The sequence below is a fragment of the Protopterus annectens genome, chromosome 3.part1 (assembly GCF_019279795.1).
Source record: "Protopterus annectens isolate FY-2018-M chromosome 3.part1, PAN1.0, whole genome shotgun sequence".
Lineage (NCBI taxonomy): Eukaryota > Metazoa > Chordata > Ceratodontiformes > Protopteridae > Protopterus > Protopterus annectens.
Window position 1 is genome coordinate 200,063,069 of NC_056732.1, and position 26,342 is coordinate 200,089,410.

The window sequence follows — 26,342 nt, forward strand, 5'->3', positions numbered from 1 at the left end:
ATGATGATGAGTAATGTGTGTTTACTGAAACAAAACACAGAAATGTAATGCTGAAATTATAGATATCGTCTGTTATCAAATCTATAGTTAGGGATATGAATTCACCTACGAATACAGTGACGACAGTCTTTAATGCTTGAAAGAGGAATGCAATACATTTCTGTAGTTTTAACGAATTTAATGTTTCCAGTCTGCATCATCATACTACTTTGTATCTTATATCTACTGCAGTCAAAAATACATGTTACTGAAACTGGTCATATGCAGTCTGTGACTGTCACTTCATTACACCATCCAGAATACCAGTCATTTTAAACTCACGCTACATTACTTCTAACACCCCAGATGAATTTTCTTGTCAAAAAGCAATACACAATACTTAGATCACACGTTTCAGGACAAGTATGCTCTATCGACACTGTCCTTATGACTCCCAAAGCTCAACCTTCTAATAACACTGTTTTGTTTTAAGCAGTTTGTTTACTTACTTGAGGAGTGTCTTTCTGCAAGGAAGTAGTAATTTTGAACTTCGTTCGTTTACTGCTGAAAGTCATATTTAGTGAAAATATACAATCTGGTTCAAAATCTTCCTGCATTTAAAAAAAAGCAGATTAAAAAATGTATGCAATAAATGTCAAATTCACATGTAAGATCAAAACAAATTCTAGACAATTAAAAATATGCATACAGTGCAATAACACAATGATGGCTACAATGCATCTTCCATTCACTAAGAGGCAAGCATCATACCTGATCACTTAAAACCTGATGAACAAAAGTAAGATAATGAAGGAAGGAACGTAATTATGCAGCACCTAGCTTAACTCCACATCTTTGAGGGAGTCTCACTATGCATGGTATTCATTACTGAAGATTCTTCCTTTTTCATGGAGCTGCTCCTGACCGGAAATCAATATCAGTATCTTCTAAGAGTCGACTAGCTTCTTCTTAGCATCTACTCTTACTAATGCCCTGAAAGAACACCCATAACTGGGTGCAGTATGCCCACACTCACTCTGTATAACCCGTAACTGTGTGCAAACACGAGACCTTTACTAGAAAGGCTCACCCAGACTGTGCTACACTTCGCTGTGAGGGAAAGGTTAGTTTGCTTTTTATTTGTTGTATTTTGTATTACTTTATTGCCTTTTGCTATTTTGAATACTGTGATTTGTTTTCTTTACCTTGTGTTTTACTTGTATTCTGCTTTTAACTGCATATTAAAACTTGAAAAGAGACCACAGCTCTGTCTCTTGTGAGTTAGGATTCTTTCCCCACCCTCCCACCCGGTTACTTTTGTGTTCTTAAACACCACTGTCTTTCTAGTTGCCTGCCCCTTATGTTAATTTGACCATATATCTCATTTCCTCTCTGCTTTTACTGGCTTGTGAGTAAGCAGAAAATTATCATTTTGTGAAATCACTCCCCTTCAACTATTTAAATTTATTGGCCTTCCTACTGTATTCCATGGTACCAGAATACAAAAGTGACCACCCCCTTTCAGTCGATCTTGCTGTTTTAAAAATAGTGACTCTCCACTAAAACGTAACTTTTTAGACAGGTAAAACTTAAGTTATCTACTTTCACATCTAACTCCTCTAGTGCACACTGCAGTGTTTAGGATAAAAAAAAAGTTATGTACTCACCATAACGTTCCATCTGAGGAGTTAATACTTCATTTTCTGCAACCTGTGGGTATTCGGATCTGAGCCGGCAACTTTTTCCAAGCATCTGCTCCAAGCTCCTCCCCTTACAAATAATCCCTCACATCTCCTACCTTCCCTCAGATCGAGTTTGCCACTATCCAAACTATCAGCAACTCAATAACATCACTAACCTAAAACAGGTTCAGGGGAAGGAGGGTTGGACGGTTGCAGAAAATGAAATATAACTACTCAAATAGAACGTTATGGTGAGTACATAACTTCTTTATCTGAAGTAATTAACTTAATTTATCTGCAACCTATGGGACAGAGTCCCCAGCTACCAAAACTACTGGGAGGCCCTCGTGGAAGGATATTCCTGAGCACCGCAGAGCCAAAGGATGCTCTCCCTCTAGAGATCAAATCCAACTTATAATGAGAAATGAATGTATGTGACCTTGCCCAGGTCGCTGCTGCACAGATATCATCCAGTGAAATCCTAGACCAAAAAGCAGCAGAAAGTTGCCATAGATCTCGTACAATGAGCTTTAACAGGACCTGGCGGGGAAAGACCTTTGTCCTTATTGACTTGCAGTATACATTGTGTACTCCATCTAGCTAAGGAGACCTTGAATATGGCTTTGCTCAAAAAGGGTCTAGAAAAGGACACGAATAACTTGTCAGACTTACGAAAGGGTTTAGTTCTGTGTAAATAGAAACAAAGCTGTCTATGAACATCTAGCAAATGCAGTTTATATTCACCCTTGTTCTGAAAATTTGGAAAGAAAACAGGCAGGTTAATCATCAGATTAATGTTTGATTCAGAAGCAATTTTCAGTAAGAAGGAAGGGTTTGTGCGGAGCGAGACCCTGCCTTTATGAAAGATCAAGTGAGGGGGCACAGCAGAGAAAGCTTGAATCTTGGAAACTCTCCTGGCCGAAGTAATGGCCACTAGGAAAGCTGTCTTCCAGGATAAGAACTTCAAATCTACTGATGCTGCAGGTTCAAAGGGAGGAGCAACTAACGCCTGCAGAACTAGGGTAAGGTCCCAAGGAGGGACTGAGTCCTTAACCAGAGGGCGTAAAAGAAAGGTGCCTTTCAGAAAAGCTTTACACAGCCTCAGAGAGGCCAGAGCATTCATATTTTCGCCAACATTAAATTAGAGATGGCCACCAGTTGCACTTTTAGCGTGGAGGAACTAGCCCCTTGTTGGAAAATATTGGCCAAAAACTCCAACACTGCAGGAACCGGGCCTGTAAAGGGATCTAGGTTCCTCTGAGAAGAAGCCGAAACAGAGAAACGTTTCCATGTGCTGTGGTAAATCTTCTTAGTGGAAGCCTTGTGGGATGCCACCAGAATAGTCTTTACTGAAGATGACAGACTGGGAGACTTAGCAATCAGGGGAACTGGAGCAACCAAGCCGTCAGCTTGAGGCTGTCCAGGTCGGGCGGACAGGTGCCCGAGAGATGAGAGATGAGATCTGGGCAAGGATCCAGAATCCAAGGAGGAGTTAGAACATGAGACCAGAGGAAGGGGAACCACACCTGACGAGGCCAGAATGGGGCAATGAGGATCATTTTGCACCCCAGTTGGCAAGCTTTCTGAAGAAACTTCGGAATGAGAGGTAATGGGGGGTAAACTGGGAGGCCAAGCATGGATGAGAGTGTCTCTGGGGGAGTCCCCTGGCGAGGGGATCAGAGCAAAGAACTCGCTGCATTTCGTGTTGGAAGAAGATGCGAAGAGATCGCAGCAAGGTTGACTCCACGCAAGGAAGATCTCCTCCACTATCGACTGTTTCAGAGACCACTCGTATGGCAATAGAATAGCCCAATTCAATCTGTCCACTAAAATGTTGGAGCGTCCCGGGATGTGCATTGCAATCAGAAACCGACTAATGGAGATCGCCCACTCCCACACTTTCATAGTCTCGCGACAGAGAGGGTAAGATCTAGTTCCCCCTTGTTTGTTGATGTACCAGACAACAGACATCTTGTCTGACTGAACTGCAATCGTCCCCAGGGGAAGAACAGCATGAAAGGCTTGCAACGCTAAAAGCACTGCCCTCATCTCCAGAACACTGATATGCAATCTGGTCTCGGTCTGGGACCATGTGCCTGGGACCGTCCTCCCCAAATAGTTCCCCCCCACCCGAGCTGGGAGGTGTCCGTGGTCACTGTGGCTTGAGCTGTGAACGGTCGCCCTACCAGGCAATTGGAGCCACCAGAGAAGAGACGCCTTGCAGGTTTTGCTGATTCGAACTGGATAGTCCATTGGGATGTCTAGCCAAGACCACTGTACTGCAAGGGTCCACTGAAGCAGCTGCATGTGAAGGCAAGCACAGGGAAGGATCGAGATTGCTGCAGCCATGGATCCTAGGGCTCAGAAAATGTCGCCCGTCATTGGCAGCCTGGGGCTAAGGATCACTGATACATGGACTCTTACGCTCTGGACCCTGTCTCGAGTTAGAAAGACTTTCAATTGTTGGGTGTCCAGCTGTGCCCCTATAAATTCCAAGATCTGTACCGGGTTCAAGAGAGACTTGGAAACATTAATGGTAATCCCTAGGTTGACTGCAAGATGCAGAAAGGAGTCTCTCGCCATGCAAAGAAGACGCTTGGTGGCAGCAGCGAGGAGCCAATCGTCTAGGTAAGGAAACACCTGAATTCCCTGAAGCTTCAGGTGAGCTGTTATGACTGCCATAAACTTGGTAAACACCCTGGGGGCTGTGGTGAAACTGAAGGGTAGGGCTCTGCACTAGAAATGATTGGCTCCCAGCCAGAAGCGAAGGAATCTCCTGGAGCTTCTGCGAATTTTGATATGGTAGTAAGCATCCTGGAGGTTTATCGAGCACATCCAGTAGCATTCTCGAAGATAAGGTAGAATGGACTGCAAGGTGACCATCCGGAATTTCTGCTTGGCTACAGTCAGGTTCAGGGTTGATAGGTCCAATATGGGCCTGAGGTCCCCCGTCTTTTTTGGCACTAAAAAGAACCTGGAGTAAACACCTAATCTGGACTGATCTGGGGGGACTGGTTTGATGGCTCGTTTGTGAAGCAGCTTTGAAATCTCTTGCTCTGCCACCTCCCTTTGAGTGGGTGGGACATCCGGGAGGTGCTTTGGTTGGATGGGAGGGGTAACGAATGGCATGGAGTAGCCTCTGGATATTATCTGAAGCACCCAACGGTCCGCCATAATGAACTCCCAAGCCATTAGGTGCAATGATAATCTTACCACGACTGTCTCCAGGGTAGGAAAGTTGGGCAACCCCTCAGGGCTACTGCGTGGGTCTGTCCGAGAAGGTCTTCCTAGACCCAAAATTCCTCTGCTCCCCTCTGCTTCTGGGGTGGCATCTGTCTTGTCCCCCTCTGCCTCTAGGGGATGAGTTGTCCTGAGAGCCCCAGGAAAACTGTGATTTTCAGAACCACATCTTCTTTTGCCCTCTGATTCCAAGAAAAGGATCTTTGAGGGCTAGAGAAGTGGACTCCGACAGCAGAGTCTTCCCGTCCTCCTTGCTCTGGACTAGAGTGTCACATACTGTCTTCCCGAACAGGGAAGAACCATCGAAGAGAGCATTTGTGAATGACACCTTGAAGGCATCCACGAATTGACACAGTCTGAGCCAAGCGTGTCGCCTCATAGCTATGCCAGTCCCAGCCACACTAGCCGCTCCTTCTGTTGCATGGGAAAGAAGATGCATGGATGTGTTCGATACAGATTTGAGAGTCGACATTTTTGCGAAGAAGAATCGCTTGTCCTCCAGCGACAAAGACTCTGGGGGCGACACAGCAAACTCTGTGACTAGGTCTCGCTGAAGTCGTATGACGTCTGCCAAAAAATTCTGCGCTCGAATGGAAAACGTCACTGAAGAAAATACTCGCTTCCCAAACTGATCCACCGCACTATACTCCTTGACCGAAGGGTGGACTGAGGTACTTTCCTGTGCCAGTTCCCTGTTAGTGGCAGCTGCAACCACCATAGCATCAACCGGGAATCCCTTGTACCAGGCCTGTCTGTCTGAGGGAGAAGAGAGGATCCTGTCTGGGCGTTTTGGTATTGGCTGTATGATGTCAGGCTACTTCCATGCCTGCGTGGTAAAAAGATTCACTAAGGGTCCGCAGCAGGGGACACCCAGGATGTAGAGGGGCCCATGCCAAAGGCCTCCAGGAATACTGACTCACCCGTAGAGGGTTTTGGGGCTGACCAACCTTCCCTCTGGCGGAGGATCTCCATGATGTCTCCAAAGGAGACATCCTCAAAAGGTGACCTGGGGGGACCCTCACCTTCATCTAAGTCAGTATCTTCTGTCAGGGACTCGGGGGAGTCCAGGTGCCTCCTTTTACATGTGTGCTTACTGGGACCCTCTTCAGTGGGACTCTCTGAAGAGGGCTCGTGAGTCATGGGGGGGTTCCACTATGGGATCCACCTGGGGGTCCTCTAGCACGGGCTGTCCCTGGGACAAGCTGAAGGAAGTCATGACCAAATCCACGGGAACCTGGGCAGAGTCCAAGGAAATAGGCTGGGGTCTCGATCCTTGGGAGAGAACCCTCTCCACCACGTTAAACACTAATGGAGAGCACACCTCCTTAGCAACCAACAAGCAGGAAGGTCTCCTGGGCTCTGCCGTGAGCATCGGGGCAGAGGTAGCCGGGGTTCTGAAGGAACGGCTCAGATCCGACAACGTCGGAGCTGAAGACACCTCTATCTCCTGGGATCCGACTCCCCGTTCTCGGCCACGAGAGTTGCTCGGATCCGAATAGGTCTGATCTTAGGAACTCATGGTAATCGCCGGCGTCAAGGATGGGGGAACCGTCGGCGCAGAACTCCCAGCTCCAAGGATCCTCGGATCCATAAACCCCAAAACTTCAGGCCAGATTGGGGAAGGAGAAATTGGATGAAAGAAGGGCATGGAGGTCCCCTCTCCAGCTGGAGAGAGGCCTGGCAAGACCTCCATTTGGATTTGAGTCCAAATGAACTTCCTCATCATCCTGTCCATATCTAACTCCGACAGACTCCGAGTCGAGTGCTAGGAGGCGACCAACTTGGACCTGGCTCATCGGTGTGACAAACTCGATAAAGGCCTCGGGCCTAAGGGCTCCGTCGGCTCTGGGAGAACCTCGGGAAGTGGAGACGAGGAGAAGAATTCCTAGTCACTTTGGAAGGTGGGCTAGGGAAGGGCTCCCGCTCTGGAGACTGTTTGCAGTGCCTATCCCCTCTCTTCTCTTTGTCCTTCATTTCTTTTCTTTTAGTCCCCCCCCCTTCAACAAGCCTAGTGGGAAGTTGAGTCCCAGCCTGAGGGGGGTTGATCAGTTACTAGAAGAGCTGAGGTCGCGGTCACCGTGTTTAAGGCAGAAACTGGCAGAAGGCCTTTAGCTACCAGTTTTGTCTTCCTTTCTTTTAGGGCCCTAGGGTTGAACCCCGCACACAAACTACACGGTAATGACAGATGGGGAACACCCAGACAAATAACACACAGAGTGTGGCCATCAGCCAATGAAAGCTTATGGCCACACTCTGTGCATTTTTTAAAAGTAGGTTTTGGCTGCTCAACCATACTATAAACCCACTCAGCCAAAACTTAACCCAACACTAGAAACACGCACACTATGGTTGGGAAGACCTACTATACTACCTTACTACAACTTTAACTCTTTTTTTTTTTTTTTTAACACAAAAAACTGAAGAACAGCGAAGGGGAGGATAAGGTTAAAACAACGACCACACACTCACTAAAAGCACAAGAAAACTATTTACTTTCTACACACAACTTGGAGCTAAAGAGATCACGATGCTGATGCATTAAGCGGCAAACGAGATCTGAGGGACGGTAGGAGATGTGAGGGATTATGGGTAAGGGGAGAAGCTTGGAGCAGATGCTTGGAAAAAGTTGCCGGCTCGGATCCGATATGGATCCGAATACCCACAGGTTGCAGATAAATGAAGTTAACTACTTCAGATCCATTTTTTTCATCTTTCCTTTAAACATCCCTGTGACTAGCACTTGCTCTAAAACCCGCTGGAAAGTACTGGGAAGCCTTAAACTGATACAAGCACTCAACTCTCCTTGTTAATAAGGAGAAATTAATCATAGGCACTAAACAGCCTATAATTGCAAAATACCTTGCTAAGGTAAGGGAAAACAGCTTTTGTACTTTACAAAAAAAAAAGCACCAAACCAGGCATGTCCAAGGGTCAGCTTCCAGTGATTTCTCCTGTCCACCTGGTGAATCTGGACAGACTGGGGCAATGCAGCAGTTGCCTCATGTACACAGACAACCCTCTACCCCTACCACCCAACACTACAACATGCGAGAGATGCACTTACATAGCCAAACTAGAAGCAAAAAGCTCTCTCCACGCAAGACTGTGCTAGAGAGTCAAGAAGAGAAAGTTAACACCTGCACTACACCTCAAGCAACACATAGCCCTTCTAAATCCACACCACAAGCACCCTCACATAACACTAAACCCTCATATGTGGAGGCCCTTAACAGTAACCTGCCCAAGCAATAAGGACCTCCGAAGCAGAAATGCAAACAAACACCCATCACAACCAATGTGTCACATAGCTTACAAGACCAGTGTGCCACCCAACAGCAGCCCCTAAGGCAAGACAACTTACCCAACACTTCAGTCATAGGTGACTCTATAGTCAGGTACACTGATGTCTCACTCACCAGGCTGAACAAGGAGAAAATTACAGTCAGCTACCTGTTGGGTGCCAGGATCCACCACATAACGCATGCAAGTCATTCCACAACAAGTACAAATATGACTCTGTCATTGTCCATGTTGGAGTGAATGACTTGAGACATACCTCCCTGGACAAAATGAAAAGAGATATGGAAGAGCTCTCGGATCATGTGGCCCAGGCAGGTATGACCCTAGCCCTGAGTAGCATCCTGCCTTCACCCAGAATGATACCACAGTATAAGGACAAAATGATTGACTTCAACAATTGGCTAAGCTTCTGGTGTCATTCAAAGGGGATCCAGTATCTGTCTGTCTGGGATGACATGATCAACAGACCATGATGCTTTGTCACAGATGGTCTGCACTTGTTGCCCCTGGGATTCAGGTTACTGGCAAAGGCTCTTGCCAACCCTATAGTGCCTTTTTTAGGCAAAGTTCAAAGGACAAAGCCACCACAATAACAGGTACAAGCACGCAAAATCTGAAGGTAATGCTACTCAATGCTAGAAGTCTAAACCTCAAAATGGAGAACATCGATATCTGTGCAGTAACTGAAACTTGGCTCAAGGCGCCAGAGAGCAGCCCCACAATACCAGGCTAGAACTCTTACCACACTTTTCGGCCACCAAACCAGGACCGAAACACTAAAGGTGGAGGAGTGTCCATATTCACTAAGGATATTCACACCACCAGGCTAGCTGCCCAACACAATGCGTCTGAAATTCTCCAGGTGCAACTAACACTAGGTAAGACTGCAATCCAAATTGTAGCTTGCTACAGATCCCCCACCATGCCCCAAGAGTCTCACTACACCTTTCTAAACATAATGGAAAAAATTAAGATACAACCAAACACCCTAATACTGGGGTGATTTTAACTACTGCAAATAAAAACAGGTCATGGTACAGGATGGTGTGGAAAAAATCAACAGTAGAAAAACAAACTTCACCCAACCTTACACACCAAAAGTAAATTACTTTTGGTGTATAAGGTTGGGTGCAGTTTGTTTTTCTACTGTTGATTTCAACTACGTTGCCATTAACTGGGAAAACTACTCATGTACCAACACCTTTGCCCAACGGTTCTTGGAATTCATAAATTCGAATGCCCTGGATCAACTAATCCATAGTCCCACCAGGGGCTCCAATATCCTAGACCTGGTCATTACCAACATGGGAAATCGATCCTCCACACCTATGGTCACCCCCTCGTTGGTCAGGTCTGACCATAAGCTAATCACCCTTGACATCTACACCCCCCACCCTCCCAGTAAGGAAACCACCATAAAAAACTTATACAAAGCCAACTTCATGCTACTCAAGTCAGAAGTGACAAACGTCATGACACCCATGCAGACGGGAACTGAAAGTTCGACTGCTGAATCCTACACTAAGGCACTGTATGAGCACATCCACTCGTGCATGAATCATGCCATCCCATATAGAACCAAGACACTGCCCTCCAAAAAATGGAAGCCAATCTGGTGATCGCCTGCCATAAACAAACTTTACAACAAAAGGAAGAAACTGCTGCAGAAGAGGAAAATTCCAGGATGCAAAAAACTCCCTTACCAGCCTCAGTAAGAAGCTGAGATCCCTCATAAAATCCTCCAAAGCTAGTTACGAAAATAAAATTGCCAAAGATTCCAAAGACAACCACAAGATATTCTACAGCTATGTCAAGAATCTAAAAGGCAATGCTCAGATCTGCTCTGAGCTACAACAGAATGGCAGTAGATATACGGATCCCAAGGATATTGCCAATATCCTGGCAGACTGATTCAGTGCCAACATCATCCCCCTCTCACCCCTTAAAGGGCCCATCTCAATACTGAAAGATTGCCAAATTCCGGTAATAACGGCCACACATGTAAAAAACGCACTATCCAAAGCTAAGAATACAGCATCCATAGGACCAGACGACATCTCGGGCTGTGTACTACATGAACTGGCACTTCACCTAAGTGTCATGTTGAATCGTAGTCTCTGGAATCACAAATAAAATTACTAAGCTGGGCATTAATCCCTACGTCACTCGATGGATTGCCAACTGGCTTACTGACAGAACCCACACTGTAAAAGTAGCTGACTCCAAATCCAGCTCCAGACAAGTGGAGTACCTCAGGGTTCAATCCTGGGACCGCTCTTGTTTGGCATCTACTTCTCTGAAGTACAGGTCAACATTAAGGGACTCTGGCTAATAAAGTTTGCAGATGACAGCAAACTGGGAGCCATTATTGAATCCCCAAATGATGCAGATATTCTACAAAAGGGCCTTACAGAAACAGATGCATGGTGCCAGAGCCATGGGCTCAAGCTCAATGCCAAGAAATGTATAGTTATCCCCTTTGGGAAAAAACATGTACCCGTGAATTACCACATATTGGCAGTACACTAAACACCGAAAGTGTGATAAGAGACTTAGGGACACAGGTGGATAGTGGTGTCACCTTCGATAACCACATCGCCACAGCAGTCAGGAAATCCTTCTATGTGGCATACCTCATCACTAAGGGCTTTTCATTCAGAAAAAAGGAGGTCATTGTCCCACTGTACTCATCCCTCATTAGATTAATTATAGAATACAACGCCCCATTTGTTATGTACCTCCCAAGACATCTGCAACAACTGGAAAGGCCGTAGAAATACCTCACTAAAAGAATCATGGGCCTAAAGCAGATGTCCTATGCTGACCATCTAAAAAAACCTCCAGCTATACACTGTTGCATATCGTCTACTCAAGAGGCGATCTCTGCTTAACATACAAGGCCATGTCAAACCCAGAGCTGTTGGACATGCTACACTTAATGAAATCCCAATCCCTCAGAGCCACACGCTCAAGGGATCTAAACCTTGTCATCACAATGAACAAAACATGGTGGAGGGATACGTTCCAGACCCAGAGACTTCCCAGACTCTGGAATAGACTGCCCATACATGTCAAGCTGAGTGCCTCTTTGGCCCTCTTCAAAAGGAACCTTAACGACTGGATGGAAGATAGGAAATTCACCCCTGGGATCACATCAGTCACCCTGCTAGACAGGGGTCCAGGGAAGTAAATATTATGGGAAAAAAATAGCCAGGGAATTGTTATGGTTAGGCTTGTATAGGCCCTAGGGCCGATAGCCTAGTACCAACCTATGAACCCTGTAAATCAAAGAAAAATGCATAACATGCAGACCAATAGTATGCCCCAGTAATGGAGTGACCTCTAGGAGGGTGTGACTACTGTCTACTCTCTGTTCCCTTAGTCTTTCGAAGGTGTGCCAGCAAAGGCCTATGGGAACCTCCTGCTGATCTTACCACAAGCCAATTTCAACTTCAGCATTTTTATAGGTTTACCATTTACTTACTCATTTACTTGATGACTGACTCAGATCAGTGATCTACATGGACCCTTTTCAGAGTTATCCCAAAAGCACTTCCTGATTGACTTACTAAGCTAGGACAGGAGTGACTCCTCCTGTACCTACAGGTAGACAGAATAAATTAGTCACACTACTCCTTTCAGAAACTATGGCAAAGCCCCTGATGGTCCTGGCTCAATATTTTGTAGCCACAAAAACACTTTGAAATGTCTGGTGTATTGAGCACTGGGTACAGGAAATTTTCCATAATGAATATAAGGTTAAAGGTTTAAAGTATATGGGATGAAGTATAAAAAAAAATAAGATTCTAAAGATTCTAGGAGATCTTTTCTACCATGACATCTGTGTCCACACAGCCCCCCCCCCCCCAAAAAAAAAAGAGTGGAATATTCAGAGAAAATATGTTGAAATAGGATGGAATGGAAGACGGGGCAAACTCAACTGCAGACACTGGTGAGGGTTCTCGGTGCTCAATATGCTTGAAGTGACAGCTACATTCCTACTGTATCATCTGATATTATGATGGAACCATTCTCAGTGGGTCAGTGGCTAGGATCATTCTGTCCTCAATCAAAAATGTATCCTTTGATTTATTTAGTTTCCAGAATCTCTAATGCATGTGTGCCCAACGGCTTGTATACATGTGCAACTATAAAAATATATGAAGGCTGTGAGCTTTCCAGTTCATTCCCAGCTACTGAGATAGCAAAATTCCTACAAAGTAACATAAAATAAAGCTGTGACATCTACACTGCTAACAGGCAATATCCAACAGAATAACAATGAACTCCAGCAAGCCAGGCTGGACAGATGGACCCTTTAAAATACAAGGACAGTGGCAATATATTTGAGTTCCATCAAAGAGTGGTTCTTAGAAGATTGCTGACAGAGAACAAGAACTTCTTTCTGAGTGGGTGACTTACGGTTAAGATGTCAAGAAGTTATCTACAAGAATCGAGATAGCTATAGAGAACAGATACAAGGCCAACAGTAAAAACATCTGTATTCAAAAGTACAGAAGTCCCAAAGCTGATCTGACTTCTAGAGTTGTACTCAAGTTGATAATGCTCAGTGAAAATGTGAACCAAAGACCAACAAAGAGCAGCACATGCATGTGTAATACAGGCCCTAGTGAAGCAAGTACTTGAAGCAACCATCTCTCTAAGAGAGTGGCAATTGACCATAGCATTTTTGACAGGTTACAAGCTATCTAATAGCAAAAGGTAATCCAGCTGAAAAGGGTCTGTCTGGTGGCTGCTAGCCCTTCCCTCTCCTCACCTCCACAAAAAGGAGAAGAATTAAGTGCTTTCATCTCATACAATCATTTCAAGTAAAGCCAGTGTTGACTATGCACATCTAAGTTCTGAAGGAATCTCACTTTTGTAGTTTCTTCCTCAAAGAAGTAAACAGGGTGCTGAATGGCCTGACATCACAGATGATTAAGGCTATAACTTGTTAATGTGCTGCTTCCTATAGTACAGGGGTTTGAGTACCTCAGCCTTCATTTGCCTAATGTGTGACCTCAAGCAAGTCCCTTTACCAGGCAGTGCTTTGGGGAAATTTAGAAATTAGGCCACTCCATTGTCTCCTGCACTGCATGCCTAGTAGCTACCAAATGAACCTATAACGAACAGGTCCAGGGACAGTTTGGAAGACAATTTCATGTGTGCAGGTCCTAAGTCTGTCAGACTGTTATAATTCTATATAGTTACTTGTTTTTCAGCGTACTGTGAAATACTGTAATGTCATTGTGATTATATGTCTTTTTGCAGTATAGTCCAGGTTGTGATTGAAAAGGTTCCAATGACCAAGGTATCAGCCTGATTAATATAAAAATAAAGACAACATATGGTTTTGTAGCCATGATGTTCTGCATATCCAGGATCCTATGAGAAGAGGTGATTACCAATCAAGCATTATTCAAGGCAAACTTCATTGCAGCTGAACCAATGGGGATTTAAACATGTCAGTAAACCTGTCAACTATGAAAATTCAAAACCCATGTAGGGGGGAGGAGTTATCAAAGAGTGGCAGAGATTCAGTACACTTTAAAGAGCAGAAACACCAAACAGGTACTGGGCTATAACCTTGCCATCCCTAAAGGCAGAAATAGTTGATATATGCAAACTGTGCTCCAAATGGTAAAGTTGCCTGACACAGGTCAGACTGACCTGTAGGGAGACAGAACAGGTTGATAACATGCATTGTGCTGTCCAAAGGAAGGATGTCTTCTACTGACAAAATTATCCTGCTTTATGAAAAGCTTTGCAGCAAGTCTTGAACACTTCTGACATCCCTGTCAGAAGGTCTGGTTGATGAAAAATGTTTCAGCAAAATCTGGGCCTTCAGGTGGAGTTAGCTATCATCCTGATTGTGGTGGACTCCTTTGGTCATCACCAAGGATGCAGACAACCTGAAACCATACCTTTCTTAGCCACCTAAAGGTTATGAGATGTAGATTTAGTCTTAATTCCCTGAACTTACCCATGAGGCATGACATTATCCAGAACAGCAGGAAGGCATACTACAATTGCACTTAACATAGGATGGACAGCTTGACCACCAAGAACTTCTCAATGCACAGGTCTATCAACTAGAAAAGGATGGAGTGATCACAGTCTTCTGAGAGATGAAGAGGTGGATCTAACTGTTTCAGTTCTGGTAGACCTTATCAAGGCAAAATGCCTGAATTAATAACTCCAGAAGACAGTTAAACGAGTTGTTTAGGGTATCCATGACTTCCATCAGCACATCTACTTTGTTCAAGATGTGAACTGCTGAAGTGTGATGCTTTTGTCTATAGCTTACTACTGCATGTACATCACCTGACTACAAAAGAGACATGACCTTGTATTCCCTGGCTTGTTTAGGCACCACACAACAGGCTAGTTATCTGACTGAAGAATCAGGACTGCCACCAGAGGCAGTTCTCCCTCCAAGTTGCTGAGAAGTAGGATGGCTGTCTATAGTTTCAGATGTTTAATATGAAGGTTCTGCTCCAGAATGGCCACATCCCTTGAATTGTGGTGCACTGGAGGTGAGACCTCCTCACACTTTTAGTTAAGCAATCATCATTAGAAGCACTGGTGTGTTTGGCTGCAAGAATGTGGGATCCACTGACAGACTGGTGGGGAATGCTTACTATTCTAAACCCTAGTGTCAGATTCTGCAAGAACACCCATTAACAAGCAATATCTCTGTAACTGCAGTCACCTCACCTTCCACTGCAACACCTACACCCTTAGACAACTATAGGATATCAAGGAAATTACGGATACCATCAAGCATAAAAGGTGCAGAAACTGCATAGCTAAGACCTTTAGTTGGGTTCTCATCAAGGCAGCAAAATTCATGACTCCCTGGACCATCTCTGTAGGCAAGCATGATTAGCACTTGGGTGACAAAGCTCTGCTTTGATAAATTAAGTTTCTGAGTTGGGTTCACAAACAGGAATTCCCAAAGTTTACAGTCACCAAACATTATATAATCATGGAAGTGTCTACTCCAGGGATGCCATGGATATTGTACATTTCATTAAAGCCTGGCAAACAATGTCAGTCTTTAGCAAAATTAGAGGATAACTGCAAATATTTCATAGATGAAGTAGAATGCAGCCTCAACCCCCTGTACCCCTTTACTTAACAGAACTTACTTAGGAAGGCTGCATAGCCATATGGTAGGTTATGTACTTCCACTGAAATGTGATGTCAGTTTGCATGTCTCACAAATGCTACCAGGGACTCTTTCAGACTACAAAGACCAATTTTGGGCTCTTTTAGTGAGACTGCCAGTACCAGTTTTAGCTATTATGCAAAATCTGTTTTCAAAAATACATACTTCCATACTCTTGTACTCTTGCCTTCCATCTTCCTGTCTCCCTACGCTTTCTCCTTCTTCTTTTCCTTTCATATTCTTATGGACCCTCTACATGGCCTTTCTTGTTTCTATGTGTGGTCTCCCTTAATTCTTCTTGCCTTTTTGGAATTCCTTGAATATCAAACCAGATTATTTTCCTCACTTTTTCCATGCAAAAGAAAATCAAACAAATAGTGCCTTCCAAAACAACCCCTGGAAGTAAATCCCCTTCCTGTGGTTGGACAACCAACTTAAAAAAAAACTCTGTGAAAAAACTCACCAGTCTAAAGATTTGAGACTCACAAGAAAAAAAAAATAGCAGTTTCCCTGCTGAAGTACCACGTTCTCCAAAAGAATACAGTGGTAGAAAGATCCTTTGCATATCACACAACAAAAAGGTTGTTAAAAATGAAAGTAGGACTTTCAAACCTGCTTCTTTGTCTGAGGATACCTCTTTATTTGTAAATACTACTTTACAGGCAGATGAGCACTGCTTGAATAATGTGTTAAACCCTTGAGTAACAAGGTCACACAAATAAACCAATCAGTAAAAACTAAGAAAAATCTAGTCAAGCTAGATTTTCCACTGTGGGACTCCTCAAAACCTCTTGTATTAGAGGTAATGTGGGATTTATGCAAATGACTTCTTAAGGACATCAGGTGTTTCAGCTATATGGCAGTTCTGAATGCCCATGACTTTTTTCCTTTCTAAGTCTGTTATGGACAAATTCAGGCCAATAAAGCCAAACTCCACTAGCTGTGGACATGCATGTTTCAGCCTTCGTACGCCCTCATCATCACAGGATAAGTGGACTGTTTGGTCAATCTTTGGAAACACAGGGTTATCATATCCAGCTGATGTCCATAACCATTAGCATGTCTGCAAAACATTCCAACTAACAAATTAAAACAATGAGTAACCAGGTCACACAGACAAACCAATCAGTAACACAATAAAAGAAAAATGTAGCCAACCTAGATTTTCCACTGTGTGATTCCTTAAAACCTCTTTCACTAAAGGTACCATGGGATACATGCAAATGACCACTTAAGGACATCAGGTATTTCAACTATATGGCAGTTCTGAATGCCCATTACTTTTTTCCTTTTTAAGTCTGTTATGAAATCACATAGTGGAAAATCTAGCTTGGCTACATTTTTCTTTTAGTTTTTAATGTGCTGAAGCCTATAACGACATGCACTTATTTCAACTATTCAGAGACGGGGTGTTCTTTAAGATATGTCCGCCGTCGGGGATGGTGTCATTGGTGGAGGATGGATCATCACTACCTTGCCAAACAAGTTTCACCTATTTCCAGCTATGTTTCAATTGCATCTAATGAAAGATACCAAATCTACTCAATAAATCTTACACATAAGTGCAGAAAACTGTAGTGGGAAAGCAAAATCAAGTCCATCTAAAAAAAAAAACCTTGTCCCTTAATCTATAATTTTCTACACTACAGTTATTTTTCTTGTTATCAAAGCAATCTAAATATTGTTTAGGCTGTTGGGGGTTTTATCTTTAATCTTTAATGTAGCAGCTAAGAGTGGCATTTGTTTCTATTTCCTTCTGTCTATTCTTGTTTGGTTATTGTCCAGGCCAAAAAAACATAATTCCCATAAATTTTCTGTTTTTGTGCCATATATCCTTCCATTCTTCTATAGCCTTGTACCATATTCCCTTTGCCCATTTACATTCCTACATAATTTGTATTTACTCCAATCCTCCATGGTTACATTTCCAGCACCTGGTGTTACCTCCCTGCCATTAGTGCATAGGTATGCAAAACCATCTGTGAATAGGTTCATAGGTAGGTACTAGGCTATCTGCCCGAAGGCATTTTATAAGCCTAGCCGGAATGTGTTGGCTTTCGCCACCCCCTTAGATTAGTTCCCTGTGCCTCTGTCCAGCAGAACCATTGAAGTGATCCCTAGGGTAAACTTTCTGTTTCCCATCCACTCATCAAGGTTTCTCCTGAAGAGGGTTAGCGAGGAGCTCTGCCTAATGCAGATTTTAATGTTGTTCCAGAGCATGGGAAGTCTCTGAGACAGGAATCTATCCCTCCAGCATGTCCTATTTATTGTTGTGGTGAGGTTTAGATCCCTGGAGCATGTGGCTCGAGGGGATACAGTTTTCTTTAGGTGGAGCATGTCCATCAATTCTGGGTTGGACATGGCCTTGCATGTCAGGCAGAGATCACCTCTGAGTAGGCGGTATGCAACCGAGTACAGCTGGAGTTTCTTCAGTCGAGCTGCATACGGCATCTGCTTGAGGCCAGTGATCCTCTTGGTGAGGTACTTCTGTGGTCTTTCCAGCTGCTGCAGGTGTCTTGTAAGGTACATCCCAAATGGGGCACTGTACTCTATGATGGGTCTGATGAGTGATGCATAGAGGGGCCCAATGACCTCTTTCAATCTGGATGCAAACCCTTTTGTGATTAGGTGGGCCACATAGAAGGATTTTCTAACCACTTTGGCAATGTGATTATCAAAGGAGAGGTTACTATGTACCTGGGTCCCCAGATCCCTTATTACGTCTTCCGTATTTAGGGGGCTACCACGTATGTGGTAGTTTGTGGGTACTTTGTTTTTTCCAAAGAGGATGACTATGCACTTTTTGGCATTTAGCTTGAGGCCATGGTTTTGACACCAGGTATCTGTCTCAGTGAGACCCTTTTGGAGGATGTCTGTGTCAGCCGGAGAATCAATTATAGCCCCTAGTTTGCAGTCATCTGCGAACTTGGTCAGCCATAGTCCTCCTGTGCTTGCCTGTACCTCTGAGATGTATATGCCGAACAGGAGGGGTCCTAGGACTGAGCCCTGGGGAACGCCACTTGTAACCGGTTTAGAGTCAGACCTAGCTCCCGCATCTCTTACCATGTGGGTTCTGTCCATGAGCCAGTTGGCAACCCATCTCGTGACGTAGGGGTTTATGTTCAGGCGGGTGAGCTTGTCTATAATACCTGAGTGAGGAATGGTGTTGAAGGCCTTTGCAAGGTGTACGTAGGCTGTGTGGACCACCTTTCCCTCGTCTATAACTTGGTAACTGTCTCAAAGAAGTCCACCAGGTTTAGGAGGCATGACCTGCCCTTAACAAAGCCGAACTGGGTAGGGTCCAGTGTTTGGAGGTTTTCAGTGTCTTTGTTAATGAGATCCATGATGATGCTCTCCATAGCTTTGCAGACCAAGCTAGTCAAGCTTATAGGGCGATAGTTCCCGGGGTCCATTGTGGCTCCACCTTTGTAGAGTGGAATAACTGTTGCTATGCGCCACTTTGTGGGCACGTAGCCTGTGGAGAGGCTGAGTTTAAACAGTGTGTTTAGATGAGGGGTTAGTTCATCTTTGAGCTCATGTAGGACGCAGCCCTGGGACACAGTCTGGTCCCACTGATGCTGTGATTTTGGCTTTGGAGAGGGCTGTTTTAACCTGAGTGTCTGATTTCAGGGGCACTACATTCTTCTGGTATAGTTATGTGCCCTTTTGGGGGTGAGAAGGGGGGTGAACTTTGTACTGAACCTGTCTGCCAGGATGCTGGTTATATTGGTCGGTTCAGTGTATTTTGTACCATTCTGCACTAACTCCGAGCAGATCTGAGAATTGCCACTTAGATTCTTGACATAGCTAAAGAATGCCTTGTGGTTATCTTTGGAGTCCATGGCAATTTTTCTTTAGAAGCAAGCCTTGAATGATTTTTATGAGGGAACGTAGTTTCTTGCTGATACTGATCAGGGATGTCTTCCCTTCTTGAGATTTTACTCTTTTCTGTACTAGTTTCCTCATTCTATTGTATAACTTGTTTATGACAGGGGTCCACCAAACTGGTTTCCTTTTCTTGGAGGAGTGAGTCTTGGTTTTGTTTGGGATAGCACAATCCATGCATTCTTGTAGGTGCTCGTAGAGTGCATTAGTAAAGGAATTTGCAGCTTGGACAGCTTTATCCTTTAGTATGGGGGCTTTGAAACTTCCCAGCTTGGTCTTAAGTAATGTGAAGTGTGCTTTTGAAAAGTTTTTCATGGTGGTTTCTTTGATCGGGGGTGGTGGCAGAATGTGGATATTGAGAGTGATTAGTTTATGGTTAGATCTAACCGGCGAGGGGTTGACCTCCGGTGTGGAACACCGGTCGCCCATGTTGGTGATGACCAGGTCCAATATGTTGTCACGTCTGGTGGGGGTGTTGACCAGTTGATCCAGGGAATTTGAGTTTATAAATGCTAGGAAATGTTGGGCAAGGGAGTTTGTACTTGAGTAGTTCTCCCAGTTAAAGTTTGGGTAATTGAAATCACCCAATATCAGGAGGGTGTTTGGTAGGACCTTTATGTTTCCAGGAATGCAAAGAGGGGGTCCTGGGACATGGTGGGTGATCTGTAGCAAGTTATAATTTGAATATCAGTTTTGCCCATTGTTAGTTGCATGTGGATGATTCTGAAGCATCGTGCTGTGCCACTAACCTGGAGGTGTGGGCATCTTTGATGAATATGGATACTCCCCCGTCTTTTGTATTTCGGTCCAGGTTTTGTGGCCGAAATGTATGGTATGAGTTGTAGCCTGGTAGTGCTGGGGTGCTCTCTGGCACCCCTTAAACCAGGTTTCTGTTACTGCACATATATCAATTTTCTCCATACTGAGGAGTGCCTCAAGCGCGTGCATTTTGAGGTCTGGCACGGAGTAGCATTACCCTCAGTTTTTTGTTACTTGTGCTATTTACGGCGGTGGGTTTGTCTTTTGAGTCTTGCCTAAAAAGGGCACTATGGGGGTGGCAAGAGCCTTGGCCATTATTCGAAAGCCTAAGGGTGACAAGTGCAAGCCATCTCTAGTAAAGCAGAGTGACTTGTCAAGCATGTCATCCCAAGTTGACAGACACTGGATCCCCTTTGAATGACACCAGAAGCTTAGTCAATTGTTGAAACTGATCATTTTTTCTCTATACTGTGGTATCATTCTTGGTGAGGGCAGGATGCTACTCAGGGTCATGGTCATACCGGCCTAGGCTACGTGATCAGAGAGCTCCTCCATGTCTCTTTTCATGTAGTCCAGGGAGGTATGGCTCAGGTCATTCACACCAACATGGACAATGACAGAGTCATACTTGTACTTGTTCTGGAGTGACCTGAGTGCTTGTGTTATGTGGCAGATCCTGGCTCCCGACAGGCAGCTAACAGTAACCTTCTCCTTGTTCAGCCTAGTGAGTAGGACATCAGTATGCCTGACTATAGAGTCACCTATTACTAGTGTGTTGGGTATGTTATTTTGCCTTAAGGGCTGTGATTGTGTGGCACACTGGTTTTGTGAAGCATGTGTTTCACGGTTTGTATTGGGGGGTGGAGGTTGCTAGGATGTCTGCTTCGGAGGTCTCTGTTGCTTCTGCAGATTTTTATTTAGAGCCTCAGAGTATGTTTTTGTATATTTATGTGTGTTTTTTGCCGGTGCTGGTTTCATACGTCTATGTGAGATTGGTGGTGTGATGCAAGTAATTCCCTTCTCCTCTTGACTGCCTGGTCCAGTCTTGGGTTGAGAGAGCTTAGCCTTCAGTTTGGCTGAATAATTGCATCTCTCGCATGTGTTAGTCTTTGCTGGAAGGAGGAGAGAGTTGTCTGTGTACATGAGGCAATTGTAACATTGCCTCAAAATGCCCAGATTCACCAGCTGGACCGGAGAGTACACCTGAAACTGCCCTTTGGACATACCCGGTTAGGTACAGTGAACTGTTTTACTGATTGGCTTATAAGGTTGAATAGAGAGCCTTGTCCTTCTCTACAGTATAGGGGGGTCTAGTGCTAAGGTTTATTAGTGCTTGCTATGAGTTTTGAGCAAGTGCCGGTATGAGAAGTGAATGGTTTGAGTGCTTAAGTTGAAAGTTTGTCTAGTTCCAAGGGAAAAATTGAAGAGTACACTTTGTGGAGCCGGGAATAGTTATACCCCAGCTAACCGACGCTGCCCAGTGCTTAAAACTGCGCAAATGCGGGTTTTAGATCAGGGAAATGAAAGAGACAGAAATTAGCCCAAAATGGCCAATAAACTACTAATTTCTGGGCTGAAACCACTCCTTCAGGGACAGATAGGCTGCTCAAAGCTCCCTCTCTCACAGTGAACAGAGAAACTTCCTTCTATCCAAGTAAGGTATGGGTAAACACAGAAACTTGTAACACAGCCCTGAATTCAGCACTAACCTGAAAACTGGACTATACTAGCTTAGAAAGGCGAGAAAACAAGTATATTTTTTGTTTTTTTTTTCCAGAAAATAAAACAGATACAATCAAAAAACACTTTAAAATTCACAGAAATGGCTATCACACTTGAGTCTGTAGCCTACAACAGTCAAACAGGTAATTTAAACACATAAATAATGTTGTTAAAGTGCAGGCATTAAAATAAGTACAATATGTAGCTGAAACAAGCTTTTTAAATCACAGAAACTCTAGAAAATCTGCGTTTTAGGCGGAATTAGCTAAAGGCAGCAAGAAACTGCAGAAAAATTATACTTAATCAATCCAAAGACTCTTTTGTTTTTCTGCTGCTGTAGAACTCTGCAGGGCACCAGGCAGGAGCTTGCTGAGCTGTATACTAGCACAAAAACCTTGCAAATGCGGGTTTTATAGCAGGGAAATGAAAGAGATAGAAATTAGCCCAAAATGGCCAATAAACTACTAATTTCTGGGCTGAAACCACTCCTCCAGGGACAGATAGGCTTCTCAAAGCTCCCTCTCTCACAGTGAACAGACAAACTTCCTTCTATCCAAGTAAGGTATGGGCAAACAGACACTTGTAATACAGCCCTGAATTCAGCACTAACCTGAAAACTATACTATACTATACTAGCTTAGAAAGGCTGGAAAACAAGTTTTTTTTTCAGAAAATAAAACAAATACAATCAAAAAAACACTTTATATGCACAGAAATGGCTATCACACTTGAGTGTGTAGACTACAACAGTTAAACAGGTAATTTAAACACAAAAAAGACTGTTAAAGTGCAGGCAGAAAAATAAGTACAATATGTAGCTGAAACAAGCTTTTTAAATCACAGAAACTCTAGAAAATCTGTGTTTTAAGCAAAATTAGCTAAAGGCAGCAAGAAAATGCAGAAAAATTATACTTAATCACTCCAAAGTCTCTCTTTTGTCTCTCTGCTGCTGTAGAACTCTGCAGTGCACCAGGCAGGAGATTGCTCAGCTGTATACTAGCACAAAAACCTTGTTGGTTCCAAATCTGTTAAACTAACATCAGTGAATCTGTTATTCGTTTTGCCTCTACCCATTTCTCTTGATTTCTTAGTCATCCTTCCTCTTTCCTGTCTCTCCCTTAAGTCTCTATATCACCTCCTGTTATCTATTTGTTGCTGTGAACATACAGATCATGTCCCCTCCCAGTACCTTTGCATTGTTCCTATGGCCCCTGCCCCCAGTTTCATACTTGCGCACTTCCTTTATTCTGTTATCCATTACATCATTGCTTACGTTCTATCCTATTTCCCCAATTTTCTCCCTTCCTCTTTATCCACCCACCCTTTTATCTTCTCATATTTTTACCATAATTCAGGTCAATCCATTTAGCTTCATTTAGTTTCAGGACCTATTTAAACTTCCAGATCTCCCTGATTTCCATTCATCCATCTCTCTTCTCCCCATTCTTCACTCCTTCAATGTGTACTAACCACTTCATGACCCAATTTGTTCTAACCCTTCGACCATTTCTTCGACCTTCCTTTCTACCCAGCTTTCTAAATTATTATATCCCTTCCCAATGTTACCCAGTTCAAATTCCTTCACTTCTTCCCTCTTAACTGTAGCTGAGCATTGCATATTTGTTTAACAGTATAGCCCTCCATCCTCTTTCTTCCCTTGTCATATCTTCATCCTTTTTGTTGCTATATTCTCAGTGGTCCTCGTTTTCCATATGTATCTACTAAACCCCTCTCCTTCACCCATAATGCTCTAGGTGGAGACCTTTACCTCTACATGTTTATTATGCTGTACAAAGTAGACAAAGCATACAAACAGAACTGTAGACAAAGTCAGCAAGAAGAGAGGGAGAAGTGGGAAGGTATGTTGAACAAGAGGGAGTTGCAAACAAAAATATAAAATTATACTAAGTACACAACTTTTGTATCTGGTACGAGGAGGTCTATCTTTGTTAACTGCAGAACATCATGGGAATATACCTTTCATTACCTTTGTCCCAAAAGAAGATCTAGACAAGGATACCAAATCTAGCTTATAGTGCCCTTCTCAGATATTCAGTGAAGACCAATAAGTTGAGACACAGATTTCATCCACAGCTGCATCATGAAAGAAGGCCTGACAGTAGTTGCTGTCCTTGTGGAATAAACCCAAAGTTCAGACAGTAGAAACTTACTGTACTTTTTACATGAGAATTTAATGCAATGAATGTATCAGTTAGCTAGTGTTACTTCAGGCACTTTATAACTATGTTTTTGTTTTGTTTTTTAAACAAAGAATATGAACTGCAGGCTTTATTATTATTATTATTATTATTATTATTAGAATGCTTTTTATTGAAACTGGTTTTGTGGCTCTGTCACGTTCTTTGACCACTCAGCTCTCATCTAATTCCACTGGGAACCAATCATTATTCAATACACAGCGCTTCAGCACTCTGGAAAGCTCACAGTGGTGAACAGGCAAGACAATGAAGACGCAAGCTCTCACATACATCCATTGGGAACCAAAGTATATGCAATACATACCAGAACTTTTAGTTATGTACTTACCATAACTTTAGATGTTTGGGATCCATCTCGCCTACATTCTGTACTGATGGGTTCGGAGCCGATCCTCGGCTCCGACTCGGCATGCTATGCTATAGAGTGAAGTCTCTCATTGGCTGAGCTGTTTTATATCCCAGGATGCACCACCGCTACTTCCCCAGATCTTGTTTGTCCGCACTCATGCATACACACATAACTGTTTATATAACATTGCCAGATGTTTCAAGATGAAACAATAGAACTCGGACCGTCCGATCTCTTCTGATCTCCAAGGCAGGGGGAAGGAGGGTGGGTTATTAGGAATGTAGGCGAGATGGATCCCAAACATCTAAAGTTATGGTAAGTACATAACTAAAAGATGTTATGTGATCCTATCTCGCCTACATTCTGTACTGATGGGACAGCGTCCCTAGCACCTGATTCCTGGGTGGCTCACTGGAAAACACTCCTTAGAACTGTGGAACCAAATGAAGCTCGCCCTCGAGATGCCACATCCAATTTGTAGTGGGAAATGAAGGTGTGCGGGGAAGACCACGTAGCCGCAGCACAAATGTCACTAATGGCAAGCTTAGAATGGAATGCTATTGAAGTAGCCATAGCTCTTGTAGAGTGAGCTTTGACAGAGGTTGTAAGCTCTTTATTAGAAGAAAAATAAGCCTGACTAATACAGTCCCTGATCCATTTGGCAATAGTGACCTTTGTGACGGCTTTGCCCAATTTATTATCCGAAAAGGACACAAACAATTGATCTGTTTTCCGTGTTTGTTGGGTCCTGTCTAAATAAAAGCACAATTGCCTGTGAACATCCAATGTGTGGAAGATGTATTCTGCTTTGTTTGAGTACTTTGGGAAGAAAACTGGAAGTTCTAATGACTGTTGCAGGCAAAGACTGGAACAAACTTTAGGGACAAAAGATGGGTTAGGCCTGAGGGATACTCTATCTTTGTGAAAAACCAGGTATGGTGGTTTGACAGATAGAGCTTGAAGCTCTGAAACCCTTCTGGCAGAAGTAATCGCGACCAGAAAGGCAGTTTTCCAATTAAGAAGTTTCAAATCACAGGTTGCTGCCGGTTCGAAGGGGGAGGAGGATAAGGCACGTAATACCACATCGAGATCCCACGGAGGAGCAGGATGAGAAATCGGAGGTCGTAAAAGCGCAGCACCTTTCATGAAGGTTTTACACAATCTGTTGCTCATTAAAGGTGGGTTTATAGATTCATGAAAATTGGAAATAGCTGCCAATTGGACCTTGATGGTAGAGACTGAAGAACCTTGATTGAATAGGGAAGTTAGAAACTTCAGGACTTCTGACACCGGAACAGTGATGGGATCTAAACCCCGGAGTTGAGCCCAAATAGCAAATCTCTTCCATTTGCTAGTATACAATTTCTTAGTGGCAGACTTGTGGGCCGAGGATAAGATACGTATGACTTCCGGGTCTAAAGTATGATTCCTGACTATAGTCGGAAGAGGAGGAGCCAAGCTGTTAACTTCAAAGTGTGAAGGGACTGATGGAGTTGTCCCGACTGATGAATTAATAGGTCTGGGATCTGATCCAGGAACCATGGGCCGTCCAGTGCATATTTCCGAAGATAGGGGAACCATACCTGACGAGGCCAGTAAGGGGCAACTAAAATCATTTTGCTCCCCAAGTGAGATGCCTTTTGGATCACTCTGGGAAGGAGGGGAACTGGAGGGAAGGTGTATAGCAAGCCGGTGGGCCAAAGATGGGCTAATGCGTCCATAGGACTCTCCCCCGGAGCTGGAGTGAGAGAGAAGAACTTTCTGCACTTCGCGTTCAGCGGGGTTGCGAAAAGGTCGCAACAAGGAGTTCCCCATCTGCTGAAGATCTGAGTTGCCACTGCATCGTTCAGAGACCACTCGTGAGGAGAGAGAATAGTTCTGCTTAGTCTGTCGGCTATCACGTTGGATTTCCCAGGGATATGAGTCGCTACCAGAAAACGTCTGGTCTCCACTGCCCATTCCCAAACTCTCATGGCCTCTCTGCAAAGGGGGTAGGATCTGGTCCCTCCCTGCTTGTTCAGATACCAGACTACTGA

At 43.9% G+C, this 26,342-nt stretch overlaps 1 protein-coding gene across 4 annotated transcripts in view; it reads right to left on the reverse strand.

Annotated features, from left to right (window-relative positions):
* Window positions 1-26,342, reverse strand: part of CUL2 (cullin 2) — a 2,069,186-nt gene that overhangs the window by 139,463 nt on the left and 1,903,381 nt on the right. For all 4 annotated transcript variants that reach the window (XM_044066711.1, XM_044066712.1, XM_044066710.1 and 1 more), the window contains one exon: window positions 489-590. In XM_044066711.1, coding sequence (XP_043922646.1) covers window positions 489-590 — 102 coding nt within the window. The remainder of the gene's footprint in view (window positions 1-488; window positions 591-26,342) is intronic.